The sequence below is a fragment of the Pongo abelii genome, chromosome 18 (genome assembly GCF_028885655.2).
Source record: "Pongo abelii isolate AG06213 chromosome 18, NHGRI_mPonAbe1-v2.0_pri, whole genome shotgun sequence".
Lineage (NCBI taxonomy): Eukaryota > Metazoa > Chordata > Mammalia > Primates > Hominidae > Pongo > Pongo abelii.
In genome coordinates this window covers 2,159,296-2,177,201 of record NC_072003.2, presented here as the reverse complement: position 1 = coordinate 2,177,201, position 17,906 = coordinate 2,159,296, and the positions used below count along the sequence as shown (strand labels likewise).

General features: G+C 58.5%; 1 protein-coding gene across 28 annotated transcripts in view; it reads right to left on the bottom strand.

Moving 5' to 3' along the window:
* The window catches only part of TSC2 (TSC complex subunit 2), a 42,085-nt gene that overhangs the window by 20,566 nt on the left and 3,613 nt on the right, over positions 1 to 17,906 (bottom strand). For 25 of the 28 annotated variants that reach the window (XM_054534564.1, XM_054534567.1, XM_054534569.1 and 22 more), the window contains 13 exons: positions 16,409 to 16,519; positions 15,421 to 15,565; positions 14,342 to 14,459; positions 13,624 to 13,672; positions 13,099 to 13,224; positions 12,713 to 12,786; positions 11,364 to 11,490; positions 9,418 to 9,561; positions 8,226 to 8,363; positions 7,625 to 7,728; positions 7,172 to 7,253; positions 3,434 to 3,589; positions 2,526 to 2,642 (listed from right to left, as the gene is read on the bottom strand). In XM_054534564.1, the coding sequence (XP_054390539.1) occupies positions 2,526 to 2,642; positions 3,434 to 3,589; positions 7,172 to 7,253; positions 7,625 to 7,728; positions 8,226 to 8,363; positions 9,418 to 9,561; positions 11,364 to 11,490; positions 12,713 to 12,786; positions 13,099 to 13,224; positions 13,624 to 13,672; positions 14,342 to 14,459; positions 15,421 to 15,565; positions 16,409 to 16,519 (1,491 nt within the window). The remainder of the gene's footprint in view (positions 1 to 2,525; positions 2,643 to 3,433; positions 3,590 to 7,171; positions 7,254 to 7,624; positions 7,729 to 8,225; positions 8,364 to 9,417; positions 9,562 to 11,363; positions 11,491 to 12,712; positions 12,787 to 13,098; positions 13,225 to 13,623; positions 13,673 to 14,341; positions 14,460 to 15,420; positions 15,566 to 16,408; positions 16,520 to 17,906) is intronic. The other 3 variants (XM_054534572.1, XM_063717492.1, XM_063717493.1) reach the window with 1 other exon arrangement.

Genomic DNA, 17,906 nt, shown 5'->3' with positions numbered 1-17,906 from the left:
CGCTTGAACCTGGAAGGCGGAGGTTGCAGTGAGGTGAGATCGCGCCGCTGCACTCCAGCCTGGGTGACATAGTGGTTAGACTCTGTCTCAAAAAAATAAAGAAATGAAAACAGCCAGAACCAGGACTCTGCCTCAACTAGGAAATATCTCAGTTCTGCAGCCCAGACCCTCAGGCCTCCAGTGCTGGAGTTCCAAGTAAGGGCAACAGAACCTCTTTCCTTCCCTCTGCAGAAGCAGGAAGGTTCTCAGTTCTTCCAGGCCATAGGCTCCCACAGCCCAGCACACCCCTTCCCAACCAGTCAGTAAAGAGCATGGTGCTTGTGTGGATGAGACACCAAGGAGGTGATGCCTGTTTTTGTTTTGTTTTGTTTTTGAGACGTTGTTTCATTCTTGTTGCCTAGGCTGGAGTGCAATGGCGTGATGGTGTGATCTGGGCTTACTGCACCCTCTGCCTCATGGGTTCAAGTGATTCTCCTGCCTCAGCCTCCCAAGTAGCTGGGACTACAGGCATGCGTCACCACGCCTGGCTAATTTTGTATTTTTAGTAGAGATGGGGTTTCTCCATGTTGGTCAGGCTGGTCTTGAACTCCCAACCTCAGGTGATCCACCCACCTCGGCCTCCCAAAGTGCTGGGATTACGGGCATGAGCCACCACACCCGGCCGATGCCTGGTTTTTAATCAAACACCACGGCCAGGTGTGGTGGCTCATGCCTGTAATCCCAGCACTTTGGGAGGCTATGGTGGGAGAACTGCTTGAGGCCAGGAGGTTGATGCCAGCCTGGGCAACATAGCAAGACCCCATCTCTATAAAAAATGAAAAAATTAGCCAGGTGTGGTGACGTGTGCCTATGGTCCCAGCTACTCGGGAGGCCAAGGCAGGACGATCACTTGATCACAGGAGTTCAAGGCTGCATTGAGCTATGATCACAGCACTGCACCCCAGCCTGGGCGACAGAGTGAGATCTCGTCTCAAAAAATTAATAATAAAAAAAAATCAATCACCGCTTTAAACTTCCATGGCAAGAAATAAAAACCCATGACATATAAACATTACAGGAAATTGTTCTACCATCCAACATCTTAAGGATGAGTTTTTGAGCAAACTGATTCACACATTATATTTTACACGATACTGACACTGACAGTCACACGTAAGTGATGCTGTGAGGCTTTGAAAACTAGAGGCAGGCTGGGCGTGGTGGCTCACACCTGTAATCCCAGCACTTTGGGAGGCCAAGGCAGGAGGATCACCTGAGGTCAGGAGTTTAAGACCAGCCTGGCCAACATGGTGAAACCCAGTCTCTACTAATAATACAAAAAATTAGCCGAGCGTGTTGGCAGGTGCCTGTAATCCCAGATACTCAGGAGGCTGAGGTAGGAGAATTGCCTGAACCCAGGAGGCGAAGGTTGCAGCGAGCCAAGATCGCACCACTGCACTCCACTCCAGCCTGGGCGACAGAGTGAGACTGTATCAAAAAAAAAAAAAAAAAAGATAAATCAGAACCCTTACATGCTGCTCGAGTGGATGGAAAATGGCACAGCACCGGTGGAAAACAGCCTGGTATCGCCTGGAAACATCAAATGCAGACTAAACCTAGGGCCCAACAATCCACTCCTAGGTGCAGACCCAGAAGTGAAAATGCAGGCCCGGCGGAGCCCTCATAGGAGAAGGTTCACAGCAGCACTACTCACCGCAGCCCCAAGGTGGACACAGGCCAAATGTCCACCAATGGAGGAGCCGACAGACAAAATGTGCTCCTTCCAGATGATGGACTACTCAGCCATGAAAAGGAGGGGAGCACCAACAGCTGCCACAACCTGGATGGGCCTGGACACATGGCGCTGGGTGGAACAATCCAGTCAGGAGACAGGAAAGTGTTCTACCATCCAACATCTTATGGATGAATTTTGTGTGACTCCACTTCCGTGAAATGTTGAGAGTAGGCAAATCCAGAGACAGGAAGCAGCTTGATGGTACCCGGGGGTACGCGACCAACGGGGGATGCGAGCGTGTGCTGCTGGCATGCTCAGGAGGTTCTCAAGCTGACTGTGGGGATGGCTGCAGAGCTCTATGAATTTACTGAAAACCACTGAGCTGTTCAGTGTGAATGGGTAAACTGCATGATACGTGAATTAAATCTCAACAAAACAGCTGCAGGGCGGGAAAGGAGGGCCACCCTTACTTCCCAGGTGCTGTGCTGGGTGCCGAGGGCAAGCGCCACGCTGAGGATGGTACATGGTTCCGGCCCTGACTCAGGAGCACAGAGACAGGCTCTGGTCACGGCATACAACAGGGCCTCTCGCATCCCTGCTGTGACCAGGAGAGGCAAGCCACGGAACCTCCTTCCATCCCTCCACAAGACCAGGAGGAAGGTTCCGCTGCCTGCCGGGACCACCGCACCTTCAGCAAATCCAGGGAGGCTGCGGGTCCCACTGGGGAACAGACTCCAACACAACGCAGATGCAGCTGGTGGACACTAGCCACGCACGCCCCAGGAGCAGAGGCCTTGTGCAGAACACCTACCTGAAGGATGACCAGAAGACCCAGGACAGCTGTCTTCACATCCTCCAAGGAGGCTGAGTGTGCGGCCGCATCCCTTTCTTCCAGCTCTGGGGGTGGGGAGAGGGAGCGGGCCGCCACCTTTGAAGGGAAAGCCAGGGCTTACACACGGGCTCACGGTTCTCTGAGGCAGTAGCCGTGAGAACACTCTCTACCACAAACACCTTCTCTTTTTTTTTTTTTTTTTGAGACCGAGTCTTGCTCTGTGGTCCACGCTGGAGTACAGTGGCAGAATCTTGGCTCACTGCAACCTTCACCTCCTAGGTTCAAGCGATTCTCCTGCCTCAGCCTCCCGAGCAGCTGGGATTGCAGGTGCCTGCCACCACGTGTGGCTAATTTTTATATTTTTAGTAGAGACAGGATTTCACCATGTTGGCCAGGCTGGTCTTGAACTCCTGAGCTCAAGCAATCCACCCGCCTCAGCCTCCCAAACTGCTGGGATTACAGGCGTGAGCCAGTGTGCCCGGCCTTCATCTTTATTTCTCAAAAGCAAAGATGCCCTTTATACCTGAGTGACTGTGCAGAAACCAAAATGCATCTGAAAATCAAAGAGCAAGCTCTTGGCTGGGCAGGGAGGACGGCAGGCCAAAGCCCCGGCCCCAGGTCTGGGCTCCAGCATCGGTACAGGAGGCCCAGCCCAGCTCCCCCAGAGTGTGGCAGGACACCCATGTCCAGGACTTTCAGTCAGGACACAAACCCAGCAGTGGCAGGCCCGTCACAGGCCTCGGGACACCCATCCTGCAGGGAGGGGAGCCTCACCTACGGACACAGCCATCCGGTCACTCAAAGAAGTGGACAGAGGGCCCAGAGGCCATTTCTGCCCATGGAGCTCTGGCACCCTAGCACCCGGCCCTGGGTGCAATGGCTCTCACCTTCTCGATGATGTCCAGCAGGCTGTTGAAGTGGTGTGTGTGGCAGCCCTCTGCCAGGTCCACCAGCAACTGGGTGGCCAGCTTTCGGACCTGGTGGTCTTTATCCTCGGGGATGTGGGAGAGCTGCGAGATGACCACTGAGTTAATCAGCTCCTCCTGCACAGGCATAAGGGAGGCCAATGAGCACCAGCCCAACGAGGGCCACATCTCATGACACTTCCAATTCCTCAGGAACCGACCCGGAAGCAGCGGACATGTCCCTCAGGACTTCAGCACAGCTGGGCACGGAGCACAAGCACCCGCTGAGCACAACTCAGAAACCCCAAGGCCCTTTCCCAGGGATCCTGTCCAGTTCCTCGTTCAGAAGGCTGGTGAGCACCGCAAGGCGGCCTGGCACAGGCACAGGGCCCACGACTCACAAGCAGCAGCCGAGGTGAGGCCCTGCCCTTCACTGTCACAGCCGAGAACCCTCCCACATGGTGCTGCGCATGTGTGCGTGAGAGTGTGTGTGGCTGTGTGCGCGCATGGGCACGTGTGTGGCTGTGTGCGCGCATGGGCATGTGTGTGTGTGTGGCTGTGTGCGCGCATGGGCACGTGTGTGTGTGGCTGTGTGCGCGCATGGGCACGTATGTGAGAGTGTGTGTGGGTGTGTGCACGCATGGGCACGTGAGTGTGTGGCTGTGTGCGCGCATGGGCATATGCACGTGTGTGTGTGTGGCTGTGTGCGCGCATGGGCACGTGTGTGAGAGTGTGTGGCTGTGTGCGAGCATGGGCACGTGTGTGTGTGTGGGTGTGTGCGCACATGGGTATATGCACGTGTGTGTGTGTGTGGCTGCGCGCATGAGCACGTGTGTGTAGCTGTGTGCGTGCATGGGCACGTGTGTGAGAGTGTGTGTTGCTGTGTGTGCGCATGGGCAAGTGTGTGAGTGTGTGAGTGGCTGTGTGCGCGCATGGGCACGTGTCTGAAAGTGTGTGGCTGTGTCTGCGCATGGGCACGTGTGTGAGAGTGTGTGTGGGTGTGTGCACGCATGGGCATATGCACGTGTGTGTGTGGCTGTGCGCGCGCATGGGCACGTGTGTGAGAGTGTGTGGCTGTGTCCGCGCATGGGCACGTGTCAGTGTGTGGCTGTGTGCGCGCATGGGCACGTGTGTGAGAGTGTGTGGCTGTGTCCGCGCATGGGCACGTGTCAGTGTGTGGCTGTGTGCGCGCATGGGCACGTGTGTGTGTGGCTGTGTGCACGCATGGGCATATGCACGTGTGTGTGGCTGGGCGCGCATGGGCACGTGTGTGAGTGTGTGTGTGTGGGTGTGTGCGCGCATGGGCACGTGTGTGTGTGGCTGTGCACACATGGGCACGTGTGTGAGAGTGTGTGACTGTGTGCGCATGGGCACGTGTGTGAGAGTGTGGCTGTGCACGCACGGGCACGTGTGTAAGAGTGTGTGCCTGTGTGTGCACATGGGCACGTGTGTGAATGTGTGTGGCTGTGTGCGCGCAGGGGCACGTGTGTGTGTGTGTGGTTGTGTGCACGCATGGGCACGTGTGTGTGTGTGTGGGTGTGTGGGCGCATGGGCATATGCACGTGTGTGTGTGTGGCTGTGTGCACGCATAGGCACGTGTGTGTGTGCAGCTGTGCGCGCACATGGGCACGTGTGTGTGTGTGCGCGCATCGGCACGTGTGTGTGTGGCTGTGTGCATGCATGGGCACATGTGTGAGTGTGTGGGTGTGTGCGCGCATGGGCATATGCACGTGTGTGTGTGGCTGTGTGCGCGCATGGGCACGTGTGTGTTTGTGGCTGTGTGCGCGCATGGGCACGTGTGTGGCTGTGCGCGCATGGGCATGTATGTGGCTGTGCGCGCATGGGCACGTGTGTGAGTGTGTGGCTGTGTGCGCATGGGCACGTGTGTGACTGTGTGGCTGTGTGCGCGCATGGGCACGTGTGTGAGTGTGGCTGTGTACGCGCATGGGCACGTGTGTGAGAGTGTGCGTGACTGTGTGCATGCATGGACACGTGTGTGAGAGTGTGGCTGTGTGCGCGCATGGACACGTGTGTGAGAGTGTGGCTGTGTGCGCGCATGGACACGTGTGTGAGAGTGTGTGTGGCTGTGTGCGCGCATGGGCACGTGTGTGAGTGTGGCTGTGTACGCGCATGGGCACGTGTGTGAGAGTGTGCGTGGCTGTGTGCATGCATGGACACGTGTGTGAGAGTGTGGCTGTGTGCGCGCATGGACACGTGTGTGAGAGTGTGTGTGGCTGTGTGCGCGCATGGGCACGTGTGTGAGAGTGTGTGTGGCTGTGTGCGCGCATGGGCACGTGTGTGAGTGTGTGTGTGTGCGCGCGCATGGGAACGTGTGTGGCTGTGGGCGCATGTACACGTGTGTGAGTGTGTGGCTGCGCACATTGGCACGTGTGTGAGTGTGGCTGTGCACGCGCATGGGCACGTGTGTGTGGATGTGTGCGCGCGCATGGGCATATGCACGTGTGTGTGTGTGGCTGTGCGCACATGGGCACGTGTGTGAGAGTGTGGCTGTGTGCGCGCATGGGCACGTGTGTGTGTGTGTGGCTGTGTGCGCGCATGGGCACGTGTGTGAGTGGCTGTGTGCGCGCATGGGCACGTGTGTGAGAGTGTGTGGCTGTGTCCGCGCATGGGCACGTGTGTGAGTGTGTGGGTGTGTGCGCGCATGGGCATATGCACGTGTGTGTGGCTGTGTGCGCGCATAGGCACGTGTGTGAGAGTGTGTGGCTGTGTGCACGCATGGGCACATGTGAGAGTGTGGCTGTGTGCGCACATGGGCATGTGCACGTGTGTGTGTGTGTGGCTGTGTGCGCGCATGTGCACGTGTGTGGCTGTGTCCATGCATGTGCACGTGTGTGTGTGGCTGTGCGCGCACATGGGCACGTGTGGCTGTGCATGCATGTGTGAGTATGCGTGTGTGTGCCTGCTGTGCTGGGGACAGCATGAGTTTTCACAGAAGCAGGTAAAAGGTTCCACAGGAACAGAGACCAGGACAAGACCAGCCCTGATGAGAGAAGCCAGAGGACCCAGAGGAACTTCTGGGAGGCCCTTTCCTCCCTCAGACGGAATGCGGGATCGCAATGCCCAGCAAAGGGCAATTCAAGGAGAGTGGATGATGGGGAGAGGAGCAGAGCGGCAGCTCTCAAAAGGGCAGGACTGCGAGGCTGCGGGGAGGGGTGCGGTGGGAAGGGACAGCCTCAGAGCCTAAGCTGCGCCTCCTGGGAAAGGGGTATGGCTGACAGGCACACAAGTGTCTCTCAAGGAAGGTGGACCTGGGGCCACAGAGCTCCCAGAGGAGGGAGTGAAGAAGGAGAGCCCGCAGAGGAGAGACCAGGCAGGGCTGGCGATCAGGCAGGTGCACGGGGTGAACGTCATGACAGAAACAGAAGACAATATCCCCATGCAAGACCGGTCTAAATGAACTTGCACAGAATTCTTAAGAGGCTCCTGTGTTCTGTGACAACCCGGCCAGAGCTCCCTGACGGCAGGCACTGTGCCTTCCTTGCTACTTGGCCACGTGTCAAGGCCTGGCAGAGGCACCCAGGACGAGCAAGCCAGTGAATGAACAGGCGTAAACAGACCACGCTGGGGGCTGCAGAGGGTCTGGCAGGACCGAACTCCCAGGCAGAGCCCGGCTCTGTGGGAGCATGTGCACAACGGAGACAGCCCGCCCCACGGAGAAATAGCCCTGAGCCCCCAGCTGCGGCCGCCCTGGACACGCACCTCATAGAACTGCCTGTTGATGAGCAGCACAAAGGACAGCACGTCCAGCACCTTGATGCGCACGGCGCCTCGGGACTCGCTCCTGCGGGACAGCAGCCTGCTGGGGTGGGTGGGGAGTGCCCGGCCACAGCCCCACACCAGCCTGTCTGCCTGGCGCAGACCAGCCCAACTCTGGGTCCTCCCGCGGCCAGGCACACAGGGCACAGAGCTCTGCCTCCCAGGGAGCATCTCTCCAGACGACCCCCCAAAAGAGGGAGCCCAGTGGCGTCATGAGAGGACCTGTCCTGCTGGACTGGAAAGCAAGCCAGCACCTGCTCACCCAGAGCCAGGGCTCTCCAGAGGCAGAGAGGAGGGCCCTGCTCATCGGGCATCCTGAGACCCAGCCCGGGTGGGCCCCAGACAGAGACAGGGCCAGGCTCCAGGTGCCAGGCAAGGCTACAGAGGACCCCCTACCTGAAGAATCTCTCCATCAGCGCCTGCAGGTTCTGAATCCAGCCGTCCTTGGCCGGGTGGATGGACTGCGCTCTATAGGAGATCAGGTTCAGGAGGGAGGACTCCTGTCAAAAGAAGAGCCGGTGTTGCCCCTCTGCCCCTCCAGCGCTCTCCTCCACACTGGGCTGCTGATCGAGAGGCTGGTTTGCTGTCAGAGCCCAGCCGCCTCACAGCCTGCAGCCCACAGCCCAGACACAAAGGCACTCCTGGCAGCGGGGAAGACTTGTGTCCAAACCTATGGAAAAGCCGGGGCCCTAAGCTGAGTGTTCCAGGCAAAATGACTGCGGCCGCCTGGGAGCCACAGGACTCCACAGAGCCGGATGGAAGCTTCCTCCACACAGGTGGGAGGAAACCGACGGGTGGGCTAGCACTGAGCTTATTAGCAAACACGCGCTCTGCCCACCAGCGCCCTGGCAGCCTTCCCTGCCCGAGTGCAGAAACCTGGAAAGCAGGCGCCCACCTGGCCCTTGGCTTCTGAGGCTCAGAAAGCTGCACTTCACCCAGCACCCGGCCCCTCCCCACCAGCCAAAGCCCAAAGGCCCCACCCAGGAAGGGGTCTCACCGGCCTCTGGTCCGCACATCTCTCCACCAGTTCAAAGTATCTCTCCTGAGACCCGTGGAACTCGTTCTGGTCACACAGCTCCTCCACCGTGGTCAACAGGTCATGGACAACGGTCCTGAGCTCCGGGCTGTCCAAGGTCTGCAGTACCAGGCACGACACATGCTGACTTCCACTCCCCACATGGACTCGGCACCAGAGGCGTCGCTACACACCCACCGCATGGAGACGCCCCCAGCCCTCTCAGGCCGCTCTGGGCCGCATGGGGACAGACACCCCCAGCCCTCTCAGGCCGCTCTGGGCTACATGGGTTGAGACACCCCCCAGATCCTCTCCAGGGGCCACCCTGACCCGCGTGGCCCATGACACTCCCAGATCCTCTCAAGGGGCCACAGTGGCTGTGATGGTAGCTGCTGTTCCTGCCCGTACCCCACCCCCAGGGAATCTTGGCTGTGTCCATGCAGCTGGGCTAAGAAGGAAGCTTGGGCAGGAGGGCCAAGAGTAGCCACAACTACAAGCCTTTCTTGCCTCTCCCAAGTCCAGCCTCTTTTAGAAGCCCCAGGCTATGGCCTCTGCCATTTCCACCAGCGGTCGGGGGCAATGCTCTGGCCCAGCGACAGGCTCTGAGAGGACTTCAGTCCCTGCTAAGTCCCAGCCAAGTCCCGGCCTCCCTTCTGCTGCCTGGCCTCCTGTACATCGCCCGCCCCAGGCTCCAGGAAAAGGCACAGCCCTGAGGCTGCTGGATACCAGCCTCGCCTCCCCAGGGCCCCTGTGCTGATGAGCCTGTGTGGCTGTGGAGTCCTCCTTAAAGCTGTGGTTAACAGACTCGAGCTAATGCGGTCCTCCAAAGTCATGCCGAAGCCACACTGGCATCCCTCTGGGAACTGTGCCGGGACCCACTTAGGCCACGAAGGCAGCCTGCAGGTTGCTCTGCAGACTGTGGGCAACCCTGGCCCAGCCCCGGCTCACCTACTGCATATTCCTGTCTGGGGCCAAAATGATGCACCACGTCTGGAAAAATCAGATCTGTCTCCGGTGGAAGGTGGATGAGCACCACTGTGAATCACCAGAGAACACGGTTCCGGCAGTCTCTGCGGGACCCCCAGAGATGGGGCCCAAGGTACCATCTTCCGAGTGGGCCAAGCCTGCCTGTCTGGGGTCCCGGTGCTCCCTGGAGCTCCTGCCCCCACCCCACCTGGAGCTGCTGAAGGAGCCGTTCGATGATGTTCAGCAGAATGTCCCACGTCACCACCTGGAGCTCCTTCCTGTACTTCTTGATGAGCCTGGTGATGGACAGGACGATCTCATAGGACACCACCTCGTTCGGACATACCATGGCCTGGAACACGAGCCCGGCCAGCACACAAGGTCAGAGCTGCTTGCTTGCTGTGGGACGCCCTCCCAGTCACCCTTGGGACCGGGAGTAGCACGCCTGAGCCCCCAGTGCCCACCACACGTGCATCGGGGCGGCAGAAACAGCAGGTGGGGCACCCAGGAGGGGTTTCTACACGCTCCAGCACGGTCAGGACCCAGTCCGGCCCCACCCCCATGCCTGCTTGCAAAGTCCCTGACTCGGACAGACCAGCAACTGAATCCTGGGCACCCGGCGGGCCAGCCCAGCAGCACCTGAAAACTGCCCTGAGTTCTGTTGCAAGCTGTGCACAAAGACAACATCCCCCCACCGCCCCTACGGGGAGGGGTGTAGCAGGAAGAGCAGAGGATCAGGAGAGCCCTGGGACCCGCACCGCAGCTCATCACTATAAAACCAGGATGACGCAATCGCCCCACCCTCCAGGGAGCTGTGAGCACAGAACGAGGACGGACACGAAAAGCGCTCTGTCATCATGGGGCACTGCGGAAACTAAAGCTGTACCACCGGCATCTGTGCCACGGCGTCATTGCAGAGACAGGGCAAGATCAGCACTTGACAAAACAGAGCCGCCAACAGCAAGAGAACGGCTACCCCAGAGGCGGCGTTCACCCCTCCACTGCCAACTCCAGAAGGTGAAACTCCCAAGATGTAAGGTTTGCTTGAGAATAAAGCCTTTGGGCCGGGCACAGTGGCTCACGCCTATAATATCAGCACTTTGGGAGACCAAGGCGGGTGGATCACCTAAGGTCAGGAGTTCAAGACCAGCCTGACCAACATGGTGAAACCCCATCTCTACCAAAAATAGAAAACATTAGTCTTGGCCGGGCACGGTGACTCATACCTGTAATTCCAGCACTTTGGGAGGCCGATCACCTGGCGGATCACCTGAGGTCGGGAGTTTGAGACCAGCCTGACCAACATGGAGAAACCCCGTCTCTACTAAAAATACAAAATTAGCTGTGCGTAGTGGCCCATGCGTGTAATCCCAGCTACTCAGGAGACTGAGGCAGGAGAATGGCTTGAACCTGGGAGGCGGAGGTTGTGCTGAGCCAAGATCGCACCATTGCACTCCAGCCTGGGCAATAAGAGCGAAACTCCGTTTCATAAAACAAAAAACAAAAAACAAAAAAAAACCATTAGCCAGGCATTGTGGCAGGCACCTGTAATCCCAGCTACTCAGGAGGCTGAGGCAGAATGGCTTGAACCGGGGAGGCAGAGGTTGCAGTGAGCCGAGATCGCGCCATTGCACTCCAGCCTGGGCAACAAAAGTAAAACTCTGTCTCAAATAAAAAAAAGAGAGAAAAAAGCCTTTGGCCAGGCATGGTGGCTCACGCCTGTAATCCCAGCACTTTGGGAGTCTGAGGTGGGTGGATCAGTTGAGGTCAGGAATTCGAGACCAGCCTGGCCAACATGGCGAAACCCTGTCTCTACTAAAAACACAAAATTAGCCAGGCATGGTGGCAGGCACCTGTAATCCCAGCTACTCACAAGGCTGAGGCAATAGAATCACTTGAACCTGGGAGGCAGAGATTGCAGTCAGCCAAGCAGGAAGAGCAGAACTCCTTCTCAAAAAAAAAAAAAAAAAAAAAAAAAAAGACTAAAGTCTTCACAGGGCCCCAAACCTCACCCCCAGCTGCAAAGCAACTGCCTGGAAAGGCCTAGAAATGCCACCGCAGCCCCCGCAGCAGGACCCCCAGTGGGGTGGGTGGGCAGGCGTGAGGGGAGCTCTCCCGTTCCTGCCAGCTCACTGCGCACAGAAACCGCCTTACCTGGTAAAATGATGGTAGCACAGATGTCGGCGAGTTCCTCAGAGAATAGAGCCGGTGGGCTCCCCAGAGAGCCATGCCCACAAAAAACACGGCTCCTCTCAGCAGGGGCGCGTCCTCCATGTAGGCTCTGAAAGTGTTCCCCAGAGAGACGGAATGTGAGCAGGGCCCTGGCCCAGGGTCCGCCATGGATGTGTGAGGTTGCCGAGGCTCCTGCAGCAGCCTCAGAGGTCCCTGTGCGTGGGGGGCAGGAGCACCGCTGGGGAAGGGCAGGGAACAGAGGCCAGCAGTAATGCTCTCGTTCACTCTCATGCACGGGTGGCAGCCCATCACTGCTGACCACACTGTGAGCTACAGGTCATGCCAGGGACAGGAAGCAGGCAAGAGGGATGGCCCACAGCCTCGCAGTCTGGGGGAGACAGGCGCCAGCCACACAATCTCCCAGGTAAACGCAAAATCTCTTCCTCCAATCACAACCAAGAAGGAAAGCCACAGCAAAAACTACTCAGTGAGGTGGGGGAGTTAGTGACCACGCTAAGACCTCAGTAAACAGAGTAACTCGGCAGAGGTGGAAGAACCTGCTGGCAAGGGGAATCAGGGCATGCACAAGCCCTTGGTGGATGGGAGAAGGCAAGATGGAGAGGAGAGATGCAGGGGTTGGGGCAGGGCTGGCCCCCAGGGCCTGGTTCTACGGGAGGAGGGAGGGAGAGATGCAGGGCTGAGGCAGGGCTGGGAGAGATGCAGGGCCGAGGCAGGGCTGGGAGAGATGCAGGGGCTGAGGCAGGGCTGGGCCCCAGGGCCTGGTTCCATGGGAGGAGCCTACATCCCGAGGGCACTGGGAACCACCTGGCTTCTGGCAAAGGGTGACACGGACATATCTGTGTCAGAAAAAAGCCACCCGGGTGCTGCACGGAGTGGGCTTCAGGAGGCACGGACGGATACAGGAGAGCAGGAGGAGGGGGAGCTGGCAGCACGGGTGGGAGGCCAGGGTGTGGGCAGAGCTGAGCCATCTCTAAGGGCTAAAGCAACTGAAGTGGCCACAGCCTGGCTGTGGGGGTGAGGGCAAGGGCAGCGTCAAGGCCAAGACCTCGAGCCTCGCCTTGTAACAGGCTAAGCAGATGCGGAGCACCGCTGGAGGACGTCCGTGGGGCAGGCACTGAGCTGGGTGTGGATATTCTGTCGAACTGATAGAGGAAGGAGAGGACAGGGCCTCACTCTAGTGGCAGCCTCTGGAACAGCTGCCCGAAAGGACAAGGACTCTCTAAGCCAGTGTGTGCTCGGGAAGGGACACTGGGGCTGCCCCGAGGGCTGCGCTGGCCTCCGCTGCCCTGCGCCCCGCCCACCACACTCACCTGTCCTCCATGAGGTGGCACATGTTATAGATGGCGCTGTGGCCCAGGTGGGTGCCAAGGAGGTTCCGCATCAGCTGCGAGACACGATGCGTGTCAGGGGCTGGCAGGCACAAGCCCTGCCCCCAGCCCCAGTCCCTCTGCTGGCCCCGCCTGGCTGCTGCCCTATAGCCACCATCTCCTCCCAAAGACAGAGGCAGCAGGGTTCTCAAAATGCCACCAAAACTCTGACCTCAGCTCAACTGCCTGGGAAAATGACACTGGCCGTCCCTCAACAGGCCATTGTGTGGCCACCCCAAGAATCAGACAGCCATTCATGGGAGACAAGATGGCCCTTGTCCCATCCATGTGCCCTCAGGAACCTTCCAGAGCAGTTTCAGAGACCCCACCTTCCAGCAAGGCTCGCAGAGCTCCTTGACGTTGATGGTGCGACAGAGAGTAACGATGAACAGCGGGAGGCTCTCAGCCGGCAGGCAGTTGTAGCAGACCACAGCGTCCAGCACCTGCAGGGAGACCTGGTGGAGAGGGAGACGGCTCACGCCCGTCCTACCCCAGCTCCTCCCCACAGGAGAGGACACCCAGGCCTCCTTCCCACCTCCTTCAGCCTGCGCTGCCACCTCTCCCCGCTGCCATGGCAGCCTCTCTCCAAGCCACAGGGCAAGCGGGCATGTGGGAAGCATCTGACGTCCCTGTCACTGTGGGTCATTGATGCTGTCATCCACCCTGAGCTACATCTCCACGTGGAGGCGCCTGGCTATCCTGACTTACATGGGGGACTCCTGAGGCTCAGAGAGACCGAGCAGCTTGCCCAGGGCTACACAGCCAGCAGGTGGCACACAGGGCTCAACCCCCAAGCCCCAGCCTCCCAGAAACCAGGGTGAAATGGGCCGGCCCTGGGGAGGGGAGGCACTGACCTCTATGTCCACAGAGGATGCGGTCCGGACGCAGAGCAGACAGATCATCCTGCAGGGAGCACCGAGCTCAGTCCCGGCAGCACTGCCTGGATGGCCGAGCCACCACGGGCTGTGGTCTAGTCACTCCATGACATCAATAACACGCATGGCTCATCCTCCCTGGGGGTCCCACCCACCCAACAAGCACTCAGGTGCCTGCTGTGCGCCAGCCACTGCTCTCGGTGCTGGGTGTTCAGCATGAGTGAGACAGAGCTCACGCAACGTTCTGAACAAACAACAACAAAAAGATAACCAAGACATCAGATGAGAGCTAAATAGAAGACAGCTATGTACTTCTCTTTTTTTTTTTTTTGAGATGGTGTTTTGCTACCCAGGCTGGAGTGCAGTGGCACGATCTCCGCTCACTGCAACCTCTGCCTTCCGGTTTCAAGCAATTCTCCTGCCTCAGCCTTCCGAGTAGCTGGGATTACAGGCTCCCACCACCATGCCCGGCTAATTTTCCTATTTTTAGTAGAGACAGGATTTCACCATGTTGGCCAGGCTGGTCTCGAACTCCTGACCTTGTGGTCTGCCTGCCTTGGCCTCCCAAAGTGCTGAGATTACAGGCATCAGCCACTGTGCCCAGCCCAATCTCTATTTTTTTGGTGGTTTCAACTTTATTCACTGCGGAGCTGAACTTAGGACCATTATCAGAACAGGATCTCAATTCTTTTCTTACTGAACCATCCTTGCGATGTACTCGTCGAGGTAACAGCTATTGAATTTGACCAAGTTCACCAGCACCAGAAGGAATTCCGAGGACAAGCCAACATCCATCCACTGCAGGACAAAGTCAGCTGGGGGAGAAGCGGCGGCGGTTTGTGAGGACGCCAAACCTACATCTCCCACTCACCTCCCTGTCCCCACGCAGGACAGTGTGTCCAAACCCGTCACTGCCAGAAACCACATCATCAGTCCCCCGGCAGCAACAGACAGATCACACACTTGGCCCGAAGAGGCTCAGGGGAGCCCAGGCAGGCCGGCTACGCACGGACGGTAGGATCTACCGCCCCTGGGGCTGCACAGAGGGTCTGAGCCGAGGCGGCAGCAGAAGTGTGTATGCCGTACACTCAGGGCCCAACCCGAGGCTGGGAGACGCCGACATCACCAGACTCCTGGGCGTTCCCCACCCCCACCAGAGAGCAGCTCAGAGGAGACGTGTGCACACTTGGCTGCCGGCCACGTCACCTCAGACAGGAAACCTGATGGTAGGCACCTGGCCGGCACCTGTCCTGCAGGCAGCCCAGCCCCTGAGGCCCTTTTCTGGGCGACAGAACAGCACAGCGAGAGTCAGACTGATCTCTTCCTCCTCTTTCTCTACTTCCTAGAATCATGACACAGAGACCCAAGACTAATGGAAACCTCCCACCGCAGGATGGCAGGAGGAAGGTCCACAAAGTGGAGAATGGAGGAGGAAGACGGGACCAGTGCGCTCTGGTTGAGACCAGGTCAGCAGCACCACCTCCCAGTGACAGAACTCGCCCAGCTCCTGCTGCTGCAGAGGTGTTCGTAGGCCCCAAGCCCCAGAGACTCACCGTCAGCAGGACTGGGGTGAAGGCCAGGACTCTGCATTTTTAACACGTGCCTCAGGGGCACTCCGGCCACGCAGGTGAGCCCAGGTGCATGGAGCAGCATGGGCATACCCGCTGCAGGCCATCCCTGAGAACTGCAGTCCCGCCCCAGCTCCAGGTCCTTCCCACCCCAGGTTACACTTGATCGTCAAGGCCAGAGAAACCTCAAACCCAATGTGGCACCCACCCAGCTCTTCCTCCAAGTAGGTGATGTGTCTCCCATTGTCTGTGAGGGCCTTGAAAACTTCCAGCCTTTCGTGAAGGTCTTCATTGGAAGGGTAATCCTTGATGACCTTAAAGAAGAGGGCTCTGAGGACCCCCAAACGCTCGCCCTAAAGACAAAAGCCACAGGATCAGCAGAGCCTGCCAGCGTCACCCGCATGGCTGCCAAGAAGTCCCTGAAGTGCAGGGGTGCCTGGACTCCAGCCCTGGACCCCTCTCCTTCCCACAGAGGTGCCCTGCAAGGGACAGGTCTGCAGCATCGGTGGTGTACAGGGCAGGGGGCCGGATGCACCGGCCAACCATAGCGCGGCATATGGGGAGCAAATGCTGTGTGTCGGGACCTGGCACAGTGGGTGGCGCAGAGCAGGGGACGACACAGCTCCTGCATGACCCCTGCACTCGGTGCGGGGCAGACAGCCTTGTGCTCAGAAACTGAGGACAAAGCCTGAGTGGGGGAAGCCCAGGAGAGCCTGTGAGAGTGGATGGCCCTTCTGAGCAGCTGGGACATGAAGAAGTAGAAGTGGCTGACCAGGGGAGGCAGGAACACCAAGAGGTCTGGGTGTTCAGGGTCAGCCAAGACCAGCACAGCTGGAACGCAGTGAGTAGGGGAGCAGCCCCGAAAGGGTGCAAGGGCAAAACAACACTGTAGCCCCACACCAGCTGCCAGGTACGGTATCAGCACTCTGCGAGAACTGCCTCATATGATCCCCAGAACATCCCATAAGAAGAAGGTGCAGTGACTCTCTGTTTACAGGCGAGGAGGCAGTGCCCACGGTCACACAGACCTCATGACACCAGGAGACCCCACAGGCCGTCCAGCTCCAGAGCCCATCAGCCCCTAGACCCTGTGCCCAGCAACTCACCGAGGCAGGAGTCCAAACATGGCCCAGCAGGGACAGGACAGTCAGTGGGCGGCCTGACATCACCCATCCCAGCGTCGCCCCGGGCCTTACCTGTCCCTGCACGATGGCCTTCAGCAGAGCCAGCACCGCGTGCCGGGCCTCCAGTGGCCGCTCCGGCTGCAACAGATCCGCGACCGCCTTCCAAAGTGCTTCCACTGCGTGCTGTCACCAGCAGAGGGGACAGCGGTGAGGATGTGCTCTCCAAGAACCCTGGCCCCAGCAACTGGAACAGTGCCATGAGCAGAGGACAGGGCGGAACAACGGGGGCTTGTGACTGAGAGCCCCACCTCCAAAGCTCATATCTCCTGTGTCTCCTGCAGCCCGAGATGACCACAGGCTTCATATGGGGAATGGCTCAGAGCTGCCTCAAACCCCAGCAGGTCCCTTTAACCCCCACCAGGCGACAGACTGGGGGCTGAGAGGACAGCAGCAAGCCAGGGCAGCAATGCTGGCCTCACCTGGACCAGCCAGGGGTCCCATTAGAGCTGCCAGAAAGCTGGCAGAAAGTCATGGGACAGTCTCAGAACCACAAGCGCACACTAAGCCCTAGGCCTGCACCTGACCCAGAATCCCTGCTTGTGGCTTTCCTCTAGTGAACACATCAGCATCGGGCCCTCAACCCCACGCCCCTGCCCGACCTTTGCTGTCTGCCTGACCTGCTGAGAAAGAGCGCTGCGTGGCCTTCTGAAATCTGCCTCCTCTAACTGCCACCCAGCCTGTGGGGTACTCATCCCTGCTCCCTAAAGCTGCCAGAATCAGTCTCACTCGGCAGGGGTTTTGGGCTAGCTCTCACCACCTTCCCTTCTCCACATTAACCAACAGCCACGGCTTTCGGACCACAGGCTCATTCCTGGCCTTACTCCTCTAAGGAGGGGAACTAAAACGGCCATGTTCTGGCCAAGTGCGGTGGCTCACGCCTGTAATCTCAGCACTTCGGGTGGCAGAGGGGAGAGGGTCGCGTCAGCCCAGGAGTTTCAGACCAGCCTGGGCAACACAGTGAGACCCTGTCACGACAAAAAATACAAAACTTAGCCAGGCGTGGTGCTGCATGCCTGTAGTCCCAGTTACTTGAGAGGCTAAAGTAGGAGGATCACGTGAGCCTGGCAGGTTGAGGCTGTAGTGAACCATGATTGTGCCACTGCACCCCGGCCTGGGTGACAGAGTGAGACCTTGTTTCTAACCAAATAACAACAAAATGGCCATGTTCTTTTAGATGTCATCTGACTAACATCCCAACCAATTCAGACAACTGGCACTCTCACCTCCTTTGTCTCACTGACAATACTCTTACCGTTGCAACCTGAGCTGCTAAGATCCGTGGACACAGGGCCCGGGACCATCCCAGCCTCGGAGGCCTATTCATCTACTCACAGGCTGCCCCGTACCCACACAAACAACTTTCAGAACAGGACACAGGACGCTTATTCTTTTTTTTGTTTTCTGAGACAGTCTTGCTCTGTTGCCCAGGCTGCAATGCAATGGCACAATCTCAGCTCGCCGCAATCTCTGCCTCCTGAGTTCAAGCGATTCTCCTCCCTCAGACTCCCAA